Source organism: Cryptomeria japonica, chromosome 1, assembly GCF_030272615.1.
Source record: "Cryptomeria japonica chromosome 1, Sugi_1.0, whole genome shotgun sequence".
Classification (NCBI taxonomy): Eukaryota; Viridiplantae; Streptophyta; class Pinopsida; order Cupressales; family Cupressaceae; genus Cryptomeria; species Cryptomeria japonica.
The window spans coordinates 240,445,400-240,460,066 of NC_081405.1; the positions used below are offsets into that span (position 1 = coordinate 240,445,400).

At 35.2% G+C, this 14,667-nt stretch overlaps 1 protein-coding gene across 8 annotated transcripts in view; it reads left to right on the forward strand.

Moving 5' to 3' along the window:
* Positions 1 to 14,667, forward strand: part of LOC131034168 (uncharacterized) — a 209,591-nt gene that overhangs the window by 93,188 nt on the left and 101,736 nt on the right. For all 8 annotated transcript variants that reach the window (XM_059216955.1, XM_059216957.1, XM_059216959.1 and 5 more), the window contains exons 2-3: positions 5,238 to 5,291; positions 12,217 to 12,320. In XM_059216955.1, coding sequence (XP_059072938.1) covers positions 5,238 to 5,291; positions 12,217 to 12,320 — 158 coding nt within the window. The remainder of the gene's footprint in view (positions 1 to 5,237; positions 5,292 to 12,216; positions 12,321 to 14,667) is intronic.

Here is a 14,667-nt window from a genome sequence, read left to right on the forward strand (position 1 = left end):
TAACAATACATATATTAATAATATACATTATATTATAATGATCCTTTTGTATTAAAACATATATTATATTTGTTATATCCTATATTTCCCAAAGACCCAATGACTACTGTCATGAACTGCTGGTTGACCAAGTGATCTCCACGTCTGTCCATGGAGGAACCCGCTTGGTAAAAAGAGAAGCAACCCATCAAAAGAAATCATCGTGGCTCTCCACCACGATGGGAGGGTAGGATAAATACCTCCCTCCCTGTGTGAATCGAGATAGAGGCAGCACGAGGGGAATTGCCGAGGTCTACTGTAAGGATAAGAAGAATCGGGTTTGCCAGCAGGAAAGAAAGAGTAATAAGAACAGTGACAGGTATGAATACTTTGTCTCTCTGATTTAATATTAAATGTGTCAGCCAGTAATTCAAATATATCAAAGCCCAGTCTGTGCATTAATGGATATGAATTAGAGTGGATGTTCTTAACACATATTAATGACAATTAACGTAATGTAAATTGAAAGGTAAATTATATATATTTATTCAGGTAGCATTAAGAGTACGATATTGTGAAACATAAAATATAAATACTTACAAGTCCAAGGATAAGTAATACAATCAAAATTTGGTTGCATAAATTACTGAAATGCTGACAACTCATGGGGAATGATAAATTAAATAATAGAACGCTGAAAATAGATAATTTTGATACAAAGTAACTCTCAGAAATGTTAGGGGTAATTCAATACCAGGCACTAATGTAATATAATGGAATGTGATAATTATATCAGATATATTATCATTATGTGATGAATTGAATAAATGATTCATTGTAAGTGAGGTTCTCTCCCTTAAGTATGCCACTCCATAGTGGGTGCTTGATACTTGCCACATGGAGCCAAGAGGGGTGAAGCATTTGCTCTTGGGCTTAAGGGAGAAGGTGGTTGTGATGAGGGGGAATGGTGATAGAACACCTCGCTGGGCATGCCACTCTATGGTGGATCCCTAACACCTGCCATATGGAGCCAAGGGGGATATGGTATTCTGCCCTTGGGCCTAGGAGGGATGGTTTCTTGGACACCCTATCCAACTAATGGACTAAAGGAATTGATTAGTAACTGACTTACAAACTGACTTTATATAATAATCTGATCTCATCTAGGAAATATAATAATCTGCTTATATCCAACAATTATAATTCTAACAGTCACTAGTATAGCAGATTTGATATCATTTAATATAATTCATATTTCAGTTTTAAGTATTATTTCATATATGTTCTCTAATCTGGTTATAGGAAAACAATATACAAAGGTACGCCTATAAAACCCAATCACCTATTTATAGATTTGACCAAATTTAGGTTAACTTTAAAGTGTTACTAATTAGGGGACATTAGAGTCTCCATAAGCAGTCTAACTTTAGCTACAAATGTAGTTGTGCTGTCTGCGATAACTTGGACAACATTCTCTACACCAACCTCTTGGATCACCTCGTCTAATAAATTGCACAAAGTCTTAGCATTTTTGACTTCATGCAAGGCATCTATAGGCTTCAAGATCACCAATGCACCATTAAAAGCCAATAAAAAGTTTAGGAGAGTCCTATTTAGTCCATTTGTCCATCCATCCGATAAGATGTTGCAGCCTTTTTTATGCCAATTTTTTTTTTGATCATCAACCAAAAGTTGTGTATTTTTTACAACTTCCTCTCTCAATGGCCCACTCAATTTTCTTGCTGTTGTGGTCTTAAATCTCTTACCTGCAATTGTCAATGCATTCACCAAACCTTCCCAATATGGTCTGTTTGCCACATTGAAAGGTAAATTATTATAGTACCGAAAAATTGTTGCTGCCATCCTAGCCTCTTGGTGTTTTTCTTTATTCCAGCCGGTACCTTCAAGTGAAGGTTGTGCTCCTAGAACATTGCGTAGAACAAAGAAATTTGGTGATGATGATGGAATTCGGCTAGCAAAAGAAAAAGATCCCTTAGGACTCTTATCAAAAGATGAATGTGGATGATGCTTGAACTTGGGCCAGCAAGGATGCCATCAGATTTGATGGCGTAGAACTAGATACGTTTTGACTCATCACCGTTGCTAGTGCTTCCTTTGTCTTTTGCTTTTCTTCTTTTCTCTACTCAAACTCAACAAGAAGGGCCTTCATCTTTCTAACAATCTCCAGAGTCGATGCACCGCATATCTTCACGATTTGTCCATGTATTTTGGCAAGGTGGTATTTTAATCTATTATTCCCCATGTCATCCAGTGATTGCATTTAGTACAAGTGACCTTGCCCTTTTTATCTTCCGGTATCCCATACTTCCATGCAGGGTCTCTTCTATTTGGCCTTTGTGTTGACTTTGAACTTGACATTGCTGTTTCAACATGAAAAAATAAAAAAAACCAACAAGAAAAATAATAATCAACATTTGAAAAAATAGAATTAAAAAATAAGCTAAAAATACCAGGAAATAGGTTATGAAGGGAAATGGAATTTTTTTCATTTCACCTTGTTTTTCAAGGTTTTTCTAATTTTCAATTGAAGAAAATAAAAAAAAGGAGAATAATAATCATTTGTCTATTTCGATCTCAAATGCTCTTCTCCTTTGCTTCTTCCACTCCTATTTTGCTATGCAGACCTGTTTTGGACATGATTGTGCAAATAGTGAAAAAAATAAAAAAAGTCAAGTTTTTAAGTTGCTGGGTGTCCATAGATGGACCCGAGAGTCCTCGCCTAGGACTAGGGCGTTCAACCCTAGGACTCAGCGAGTCCCAAGCTAAGACTTGGGTGAGTACTCGCCGAGACTCAAAGGTTTTCGATTCGCGAGTCGTGTTGAGCCGACTTGCTGAGCAACTCACGAGTCCCTTGAGTCTTGGTGAGTACTTGCTGAGTCCTAAAACACTGGTTACAGATATTGTGGACAATGTTTACATTCAATTAGCCTCTAACTTGAGAGTAGTCCAATATATTGAAATTTGATACCATAGTTAATGAATGCAATGCATGCATATTGGATGTGGCATAAGAATTGAGGTGGTGAGTTTTTTGTAGTGGAAACAAATTGGCCCATGCAAAAGGAAAAAAATAAAAATAAAAAACATCAAATGACAAATACTTGTCGTTGGCTCCTGCAAGTTTAACATTGGCTCTAAGACTCTTTCCTTGTGTGTTTTTGTTTTCTGCTGTTGACATCCCTTTCGTGTGGCGCGTATATATTTTTTTCCTTCCAATTTTCTTTACCTCCATTGCATTTTAACCTAGGTTTTTTGTTTTATGCAGGCGAAATATGTTTTATGTTCAATAGGAGACTTGGGACACATTGGGAGATGGTGGCGGAGCATCCTGTGCAAACGGGGATGTCTTTGATAACGTCCCTATTAATAGAGAGGTGTCCTGGTCCCCAAGATGCATCCCAAGGGGCCAGAGACGTGTCTCCTAGTAACACTGGATATTACCTTAAAATTATCCAAGTCTAATATTAAATATGAATCATTCAATCATCAAATTGAAATCGGAATCAACTGTAAACTTTTGGCGCAAGTGTGATACTTGAGTGGAATCACCTCAAATGGACAAGAGGGTTTTTGTTCTCTAATTTGATATGTAAACATAGAGGGTTTTAGTCCTCTTGTGTGGAAATGAATAAGAATGCTCAAACTTTGTAAAAAGGGTTTGATAAAAATAACAATGGATAATCTCTTCTTTGTCCCACTATTCCTTTTTTTCCGGAGAAGGGTGAACACTTTGACCTAGAGCTATTAATTGGTGAGGTCACAAAGGGGGACCTAATCTCCATCATAAATGCTCAATGATAACAATTCGATGGGGTTTGAATCTTGGTGTCAAGAACCACAACACCACAATTTAACCATTACACTATGCGAATGTTGGCAAAAATTTGGTATAAATAATTTTGACTGGAGCGATGAATCGGTGAGGCCACAAATGGAGGGCCCCATCCCCAAATGAACACTCAACAATAACACCCTAGTAGGGGTTTGAACTTTGGTGATAAATGTCACTAGTTAACCATCACACTATGCTGTTATTAGCACCTCACTCTTCCTTCTATATTCATCCTTTTTGTTTGAGTTTCCTTTTCTTGCCTAACATTTCCCTCCAAAGGTGCTTAAAACACCTTTTATAAAATATTATATTAGGTCCTTATTAATAAATTAATAATACACAAGCCATTGTTTTTATAATGTTATAAAGTTACTAGACAACTAAAATGTTATTATTAAATTATTTCCCTGGTTTTATCTTTAGCCTATGGGAAATAATAAAACAGCCTATGGATCTCCAATATGTTTTAATTCTGAAAAGAGGACATAAAATTTAGGAATCTGGTCTTGATGTTTGGGGAAAGCTTTATGCTATGCCTTTTTAAAAAGCTGGTTTTTTAATTTTTTCTTAAACACACGTCATGGGTGGGGGTAAATCCAAAAGCCTGGAGGACAAAATAGGGTATGAATGCTGAAATGCTTCTGGGAGATCCGCTATTAGTGGGAAACAGTTAAAAATGTGCACAATTAATCAAAAGTCTATGAAAACCATTCACAAGGCTCTAAAAGTGTGTCAAAAAGCATGTGTAATTTGAGATGATGTGAGGAATTTTCCTCAATTGTAAGGCAGACATTTCCAACAAAAGAAATTTTTAGGAGGCATTAAATGTTCAGAGCAAAGGTCAAAACTTTTGTCAGGGAGAGCAAATGCTTCTTGCATTGAATAAAAGTGCAACAAGGAAGTCAATTTGAGATTTATCCCTTGGTTCAAAAACGTTGGGTTTTTAAGGAAATTGGTACAATTGAAAATTTGGTGTAGCTTTTGGTGTTTTAGAAGAAATTTCTTTGTCAGAGTTCTTGAAAGCTTCAACTGCTGAATAAAAATGTGTTTTTCCAGTGAGTTCCTTTTTTTAGGTCAAGCAACCTGTTTGGCCATCTTTATGGGAACTTTTGAAGCACATTTAAGTGCCCCTACAATTCATTAATATTTGAAATGATGCTTTATATGTTTTTGGGAACACAAAGTGTTAAACTCATTGCTATGTAAGCCCCCTCTATTGAGCTTAAAAAAAGAATAACAGAATGAATGCCCAATTTACTAAAATTTGTTCACCTTTTGTATAGGACCCAGTGGCCTAATTGCAAGAGGTCACGTAGTATCTATAATGTTCATGATGTCAATGCTTTTCTGGTCTTTTGATAGCCTTGTTTTTAGTTAAACAATAAATAATCTTTATTCTGTGCAGGGAGGGTTTTCTGCAAAAAAGGATGTGACACAGATGGAGACTCCTTGGAAGACTGTAAGCTTTAGTTTTGCAATTTGACTTTCTTTTATAGATAAAATTTGATGTATAATTGATGAGATTAATGACAAATATTGAATCCACTATGAATTAATAATTTGATTAGGCAATGTCTTCCACTCTAAAGCTTCACATTTTGAACTCTGGAATAGTTTTGCAGTGGTTTTCGTTTGAACAGCTAATTTAATATAATTTGCTTTGCATAACAATTTGAATGCACCCACGTGCTGAAGGGAGTAATTTCCATATTTCTTTAGCTGGTTTTTGTAGACTTCAGTTGGGTAGCCTTTCTAGCAATGGCATGACTACTGATCGATTCATTCACCGTTAAAGAGAGAAAGTCATTATATAAATGTCCAGAAATGACCAAAATAAGTCACCTCGAGGAAATCATTGCTGCATGTTTAATTTCTTGTCTTATGATAAAAACAACTAGAAACAGACTGCTCAACTGGGCTGGATTGATAGTTTACAGATTCTTGGCACCTTTGGAATTCTTCTTTAAATATAAGATTTGTCTTTGCTAATACTGCACTAAGGCTCAAGTATTTCCAAATTCTGTTAACTGGTGCTTGGAGTCTAATGATCTTAAATTTTGGTAAGGATATTTCTTATGCATACATTTATCTTCTGGTACAAAATGTGTTTCTTGATTTAGAAAGATGTTTTCTATGGATCCAATTAAAACACACTTTAAATTTTGAATTTTTTTTGTTTTTATAGACCAGCTTATTGACTACTAAAGAGTTAGAATTGCATGTCTTGTAGAAATTGTATCTTTTTTATTATGTCATATCTGATTGTTGACATATTTGTCATTGATGTCACCATATCCGCCCAGATTGGACTGGTAATGTTTGCATGGGCTAGTAATTTTGCAGTTTCTACTATGTATATTGCTATCTGTAGAAAGAAAACAGCATTGTTAATGTTAAGAATAGATTCATAAGCCATAACAGGACACAATGGATAAAGAACAGAATGATGTTGATGAGACTTGAAACTGTTACCATTCTCTTGTTTTTGTTATTGACTGCACCATATCTGAAATTGATGTTTGTTTTGTACTGATACCAGCTTCCTGTGAGTTTTGGATTAGGGATGTTGATAATGATTGCCTTTATCAACATGTGTTTAATATCTGTCTTGCAGCAACACGTACTTTTGAGATGAACTTGTTTATATAGACAGGTTGCAGTTAAAGACAGTTTGAATGGAAGTTAGGAGTTGGTTCTAACTGTTTTTAAACAACAACCAAACGATCAATTAGTATCCTTGTTTCTGCAAACTTGTGACAAGTCTTTAATTTATGAATAACTTATTATGGTAGTTGTAAGCAGTTCAAACCATGATGTTGTTATAATTTCCTCAAACAACCACATTAATATGTTATATATGCATTTGTGTGGAGTTTGATGGGTGTTTTTTTTTGAGAATGTGTAATGGTGACGTGCTTATATTTCTGTGAGGATCGAGTCTGAGGGTTTAGAAATATCATTCAAAACTGTAGGGAGGTCTGCATAACATCCTTAAAGAAGTATAACTGAGAGAGAACATTATAAGTCGGTTTTGGAGAATGTCTTGTGTGCTTCATCGGTGAATTGAGTTGAAGAATTCTGCATTACGAATAAAAGGCTGATGACAGAGACAAGTGGTGTAGAACACAGTCCTACTACTGAGAGGGGGGGTTGAATCAGTAGAGTAGATGCAGTGTTTAAACTTAATAACTTCTTAACTTTTATAATTAACTTGTGTACAACTAGAGCGTATAATCTTCACACTGAAAACTGAAAGAGTATATAACTGGAACATGATAGCAAAGCAACCACACAAGAAACAATGCACAATATTTTACGTAGAAACCCAGATTGGGAAAACCACGGTGAGAAATGCTGTTAGGAGCTACTGTCCTAATCCAGCCTCACGGTTAAAGAAGTTTATACAATTTTAGGGCACCAACCCAAGAGATCACCAAATCCTTTAACAAGCACCAACTTATCAAAAAAATCAGTTTGAATATCTGAGCACCAACTCAGTATCAATTCAGTCTTTCTTCAGTATCAACTCAGTATCTCTGATTCAACTACAATTTCATCAAATTAACAACAGTGATAAATATGAAATCAGACTCTTATAATCTGGTTGTATCCACACTTCAAACAAACCAAGAAAAGTGTCTTATTAAGAGAAAATTAATAGGCGCCACTTGAGCATCAAACATCATTGTCTAGATGATAGGTTACATCTTTGAGATCTGCAAAGGAGAAGTATACAACTGAGTAGAACTCTTTTGATGAGAATTCATGAATTTTTCTCCCTCAAACATAAAGGATTTTACGTGACTCACCACATCATCGTAATGTTTGTAGATGCCATTTATCCCCAATTCCATCTTTGATAGTTGGAAAGTTTCAGCTTGATGTAGAATATGATTCCAATTAGCCTTGATTTTTAGATTGAAACCCGTGGGCATTCAACTAATGAAAGGAAAACAAGAGGATGGCAAGATATGTTATCGATATGTTGGTTCAACTTATACTCGTGTATTTCCAGGTTTTCTCTGTCAATTTTCCTTCTACTTGGAGGTGAAACAAGCATTGTAGATCTTCATTATTCTTTCGTTGTGGGTAGATCGGGTTATGTCAAGGTTTTTTTGGTTGCTAGTGAGAAACATCAACAACTGAGTTCTCCTTTATCAGCAACGCCGCCACAAATTTGGAAAGTCTTACCTAATGTTACTTGATTTTTACTTTGGTTTCTTTGTGATTTGGAAGGTGACTTTTTCTTTTTCCTTTGGGAGCAATGATGCAGTCAACATACAAATCCTAAAACTTGCCGCCTTAGCCTATTTCAAGATGCAATAAGGCTTTTGGTTGAACATCTTGACCTCTTAAAAATTAGGAGATCCTCTCTTAGCTACATCCTTGACAACTTGCCTAGTATGAAGGGGTTGTGAAAAGTTAATATTGACCAATTAACCATCCTATTCTCACTCCATACAACATACCTAGTATTAAGAGATTGCCCTATCCAGGTGGGATACCCATAGGAGCTATTTTTACATAGTTACAGGTTAGCAATTTGGTGAGATAACTAAAAAATGTTTATTTGTAACACACTAGAATAAAATACTTTAGGTATGCATGGTGTACAACACCTTTCCTACAATCTTCCACTTGTTGTATACATTGCATAGGTTGTTCTAGAGAAATATTTAAGAAACTAAGTGTTAGGGAGGGGAGAGGTGCATAGCCTCCTTGAACCAACAAAATTTATTAATGCTTAGTAGCTTAGTAAGTAAAGCTGCAATATTCACTAAAGTGTTATTTTTATGTATCATGATCTTCTTGCCTTTCATTGTCTTGAAAAAATCGATACTATACATCAATATGCTTCATATGAGCATGAAAAGTAGGATTCTTAGTTAAATAAATGGCTCTTTAGCAATCATAATTAACCTTAATTGCTCTATTTACATTCACCAAAGTGTTATTTTTTATGTATAATTATCTTCTTGCCTTTCATTGTCTTGAAAAAAATGATACTATACTTCAATATGCTTCATATGAGCATGAAAAGTAGGATTCTTATTTAAACAAATGGCCCTTTAGAAATCACAATTAACTTTCATTGCTTTATTTACATAGCTAATATCCGCGCACAATCTCTATAATCATTCTCCTTTACAAGCATGTTTAGTAGCCATATATTTCACTTTTGTAGTGGGAAGAGCAACAAATTGCTCATTTAGCTAACAATCCTTGAAAGCTAGAAAACATATAGCCACATGTCAACCTCTTTTCATCCAACTCTCTAGCATAATTTGAATCAGCAAATCCTTGTATGTCCATAAACTTGTTCCATGATAACAAATTGAATAATTAGAAGATCCATATAGATATTTGAATACCCTTTTTAGAATGGTCAAATGTTCCTTCTAGGGTTAGACATTAATTTGTTAAAAAATCCTACTACTTGGGCATTATATGGTCTTGTTAATGTACAAATCATTGTGTCCATAAGACTTCATTTAGGACTTGCATAAGGGACATGAAACATCATTTGGTCATGTGTAAGTCATCTTGTTACGTTTGATGTGTGTGCTAGAGTGGTCCTAGGTGGCATGGCATGAGTTTAAATTTGATGCTTGTCAAATACTTTTGCAAATCTGAAATTTGTGATGTATGATAGCCATTGATCCGACCCTTTGGAGAAAATCAATGGTTGAAATTCAAACTATTATTAATATTGTTAACAATTGTTCCAAATGAAAAAGGAAAAGGGTTCAAGGTTGTAGAGAAGGGGGAATATTGCTGACTTCTTTGTTGCTCATTTCAGCTTTTAGAACTCTTCAAGCATTCAATAATAGTTGGTAACATGAAAAATATGAGGAGTTTTGAGGGGTAGAATGCCTGGTATGAAATGGGTCTTATTATTTAGCCAAGGGGTATGTATTGGTGAGTTAAATTTTTCACACACAAAGGTGAAAATCAGGTCAAGAAAATATTTTTACAAGGATAGAAAGTTGCATGGGAAGTGCAATATGAAAACCATTTCCAATTTATGTAATGTCCCCCTTTTTGCTTAATCTATAAATAAGTTTATAATAAAGGTCTATTTTATTCCCTTGGTCAATACTTATAATAATAAGGGATAAAATATTTGAGTAAATTAAATAAACCATTTATTCCTTTTATAATAAGGGGGACTTGTATTCATCGTAAGGGGCCCATCTAAATAAACTCCTATCCTAGGCGGCGTTATAAGAGCAATAATGTAATAATTTCCTTGCTCACGTTTCTCATTTTGGGACCCATTCAATTTCCTTGTCGAGAATATATGCATTCTAAATCGAATAGATTATTTTCTCCTTGAAGCGGCAAAGGTTGAGAAATTACTTAATCAATTAATTGAATGCCAATGTAGAGCTGGCGTGATTGAAGGAGTAAACTTGGGATCGCATATTTTCTGATGGAAATAATCTTAAAAAACATGCATAGAACTGAATCTACAAGGGTTATAATTATTTTTTCTTGCATTTATAGATTAAAAAATGAGTTCAATACATCACAGTATCATATGATTATAAATTACACATCTGTATTAATATTCTACAAATTTCATCTGTGGAAAACATTGGCGTAAAACAATGTTTTTTTTTTTGCTTTTAAAAACCAAAGAGGGGCTTTGGGGGCAGCATCATGGGGGTTTGGAGATAGAACCCCTAGTTGAGTTGAGGGGCAGCATTGCTTGTGGATGTCATGTCCCCTTTCTAGTTAAATTAATTGGACATCCATTTCTTTATTTAATGTACGTTAAGGGGTAATGTTAGGGAAATGTTTTAAGTTAGTCCTAGTAATATTATTTAACAAACATTGTAAAAGGACATCTTAATTAATTTTATATTAGTAATATAAAGTGGGTCATCTTATTGGGACATAATAAGGGCTTTTGTAATATATTATTGAAATGTTTTTAAGTGAGCACTTTTAGAGGGAAAAGGGGATTCAAAAGTTAGGTGCCAAAAAGGAGTGTATAAGAGAGAGGTAATGACTCAAAAGGGGATCATTCAATTCATGAAATAAAAATGCTCTTTTTATTTGATAGCTTAAGCACTTATGTTCATCTGTTTCTCCCAAGGATGAAAACCCTTGGAGTGCAGAGATTCGAAGGATGAAAACTCTTTGGGTTTCTATGCAAGAGTAGAGGACAAAAAGCCCTTTGTTTTTTGAGGTGGTTTGACCTAGGAATCACAGTTGTGTAGAGAAGATTCCAACTTATTTTCAGTTTTCAATTTCAATGCCACTGCTACATTACCAAGGCCCAATTAAGGTCTTTGAGACCACATGAACCTTCATGGCATTTGATCGAGTGCTCAAAGAAATGACTTATGTAGTACTGACCAAGTTTTTGGCAAGTTTTCAGAAAAAGCTCACCAATAATTTGCTAGTGAATTATTTGGCAATTAACTAGCGAGCCTAAATGGCTCATGAGTACGAGTCATACAAGTTTCGTACGAGTTTTTCAACTATAGTTTGAGAATTAGATGATCTTCCTTGCAGCTTTTTGTTGAGTGGTAACTACACATTCCTGTAATTACAGTAGACTCTTTTTAGGTTTTTCAGCCAATCCTCAGTAATGAAAATTTGAATATCCTTAATTGTCCATTATTCCATATTGGAAAATTGCTTTTTGTATGGCACTATTTTTATTACATCATCTTGAACTACAGGTGTAGGTCGATTGGAAAGTGAGAGATTACTCATTGGTTTTAAAGTCAAAATCAAGTGGCACAAAATCTGAAGAAAATATAGGGTAAATGGAATAGTTGTGTATTGTGCATTAGATGTGTCCAACTGCTATGAGAAAATTGATATACTATTTGTTAACTTGTCACAATTATAGAAGGATTTAATGTTTACATTTCTGATACATGGGTGCAGTTGGCATTTCTATTTTACTAATAATGATTTCCATAGTAGATACCACTTCTCACTTTCTTACAAAGAAACTTTTGTTGCTTGTATCCTTCAATTAGTTCAGTTTAGAGTGCTTACGTATTTTTTAAAATAGTAAATTGCAGCCCTGTTTTAATGTACAACATTCTTGTGATTCTCTTACTTCAAGATGATGCAAACTAAATGTCCTATATGTACTATAACACTCATCTATGTGTCCTCTTTCAGTCGAGCTTCTAATTTATTGGTTTGGTAGATTCATAGTAAATTATAAGCCTGAAAAATTGGATTTACTGTTAATGGGAGTAATGTGGCTGCTTAGTTATGATAATAATTGGTTTAGCTGAAAAACCTGTCTTTCTTTCTTACAAAGAAAATGAAAATCTATTAGTTTTGGACCTCAATATACCAGTCTCTGTTATGAACCTACTGTGAAATTATGTTCACATGGATTGTCTAATCAGGTTTAAATGACTGCAATGAAATTTGTTACAAGGATCCTGTTATCAAGGATCATCAATGGAGTGCTTACATTGACCGGTCCCCAGGACAGGATGACAACTCTGAGGTCTTTATCTTCCGTACCCTGTTATTTTCATCTAATTTCTAATAAGGGCTCTTCCTAGACTTTTTTTATTCCAAGTGTCAACTGAATTTGATCAAGAGTACTTGAATTAAATCACTAACAAAATATCTTTTGGTTAATTTAGCTACATTTTGAGATATGATGACTCTGAAAGGTTATCTTCCCATCCAATGTTATTTTTTTGGCTAGATTTTGCGTTGGGATTTTTACATGGCTTGCCTGGCTCTATGGTTCACTACAAGTCATTTAATTTGGCCAGGACCTATCATGTTAACCTGTCAGCAGAATTTTTTAATCATTTCTTAACTATCTATACTATTCTCTTGAATTCCAGTGCACATATTTTACTGTCTTTATTCATACTGTTGCAAGACTTTGGGTGCTCTACGTTATATCTCTTTGAGCTTCCTGTCTGTTGTTCTTATTCCTCTTCACCCTGCCGGCAACCCATCTGCTAGCAACTTCTAAAAGGCTAACAAGGAAGTTGGGCCAAAAAATGTGTGGAAAATTTTGATAATGGTATTAAAACATCTGAGAATTGCATGCTTTTGATGTTCTTCTTTGTTAATACTTATGTAAATTGTAACACACTCGTTTTTACCAATGCAAATTGTTGACTTACTCAAAACAAAGCACACTTTTCCAGATACATATGTTAGTTGATTCCAATTCTAGCAGCTTGAATGAGCAAAGTCCTTAAACCAGCAATCATATGACACATTAGATTCACACATATAGGCTAGTGGATCATTATATGATTGTGATGAGGCAACGTTTCCTCCTTGGAGTATGTTTACACAGTAGAGGAACCACATCTTCATGTGCACACCACAATTTGGGTGCTCCAAAACCCAGTGGTATGCAAAGTTTTATGGGCCAGGACATACTCTCCCAGTCTGGAAGATCATTACTTTTGATACAAATGTGATGATTTTGCAGAGAACATTCATATTCCCACGTACTCCCTAATGGCAAGTTCTTCCACTCGGTAAGATATTCTGTGCTAGCCACACTGTGCAACTGCTTCACCTGTTACGCCAAAATTCTCTTTGGTTCCAAGACTACATTGCCATTTTTGTCACTATGGAAATTTAGTTTACACTCATATCCAGTTACCCTTAAGCTAGTTTAAACAAGAAACATGAAAGCCTAGGTATATTCTCAAAGGAGTGTTTTGGAACATTCTGTACAGTTATAGAATTTTGGTGCCAACTTGTTTCTAGTCTTTGAGATGATGTTGGTTGTTGAAGAAATATCCAAGCTTGTAGTTTAATTTGTCTCTTGGGCTTGTGCTGGTCTGCTTGATGTTGCATTCAGTTTTGACCCATTGTCAAATTATCTTTAAGCTTACTTTGTACAATCGGTTGCTGTTGCACATGGTCTTCAACTTTTACTTTGGAATCTCCAGGAAGGCAGGATATGTCTGATGGTGGTGGATACCTATCAAGTGCCTCGAATGGAGTCATCTTTGTAGCGGTATCAGAGGTGGTATTGTACTGCCATTCAGCTAAAGCAAAGCACTTGATCCTTTGGGTTTTCCTATCAGAAATGAAGTAACAATGGTTATTTTCTAGACAATAAAATTTTGTATTTCCAGTAGATTGAGGAAGATAAAAGGCACTGTAGGCAAATTGAGTGCCCAAAGATGTGAAAGAGCTCTATCTAAAAATTAGTGTAAATATCAGATTCCTGTTGCAAAAGAATATTTTTGGATTTCCAGAAGTTTCTGAACATTTTTCGTGGGCCCTCTACTATCACAGTCACTACCTCTAAACAGATGAGCAAACCCATAGAAGTGTGAATATTCGGTGAGCCAATGAACAACTGCAATGATGACATTCTGGCCTTCTGAGTTGAGGAATACAAATTTTGATGAACTGTATAGATACATCCTCTCTTTTTTGATTACGCGTGTGCCATTTCTGTGATGATCTTGGTCTCTTGACTCTTTCAGCTTTTTGTTGCTAGCAGGTCAAACACTTCAATACAAATGTTTGGACATGCCCCTTATGATTCCCAAAAGAATCTAGTGTGACCATCTTCAGGCGGATGCATGAAGCTTTGACGGGATGCTGCTTTTTAGTTTTGGTTATCAATCAGAAGTACTCAGTCCCTATACCATAAGCATCTCCTTACCATCTTGGAGGAGTTTCTGTATAATTTATTGCATGCTTGATCCTATTTTCCCTTCTGCTTTGGTTGTTTTGATCCAGTTTGGGGGGGGGGGGGTAAATGGTATGGTACAAAGAAAGGCTCGTCTTCTTCCAGTTGGGAGAGTGGGTTTGCTACTAATTTCTCATTCCTTTATTATAAATGATCTCAAAGGCAT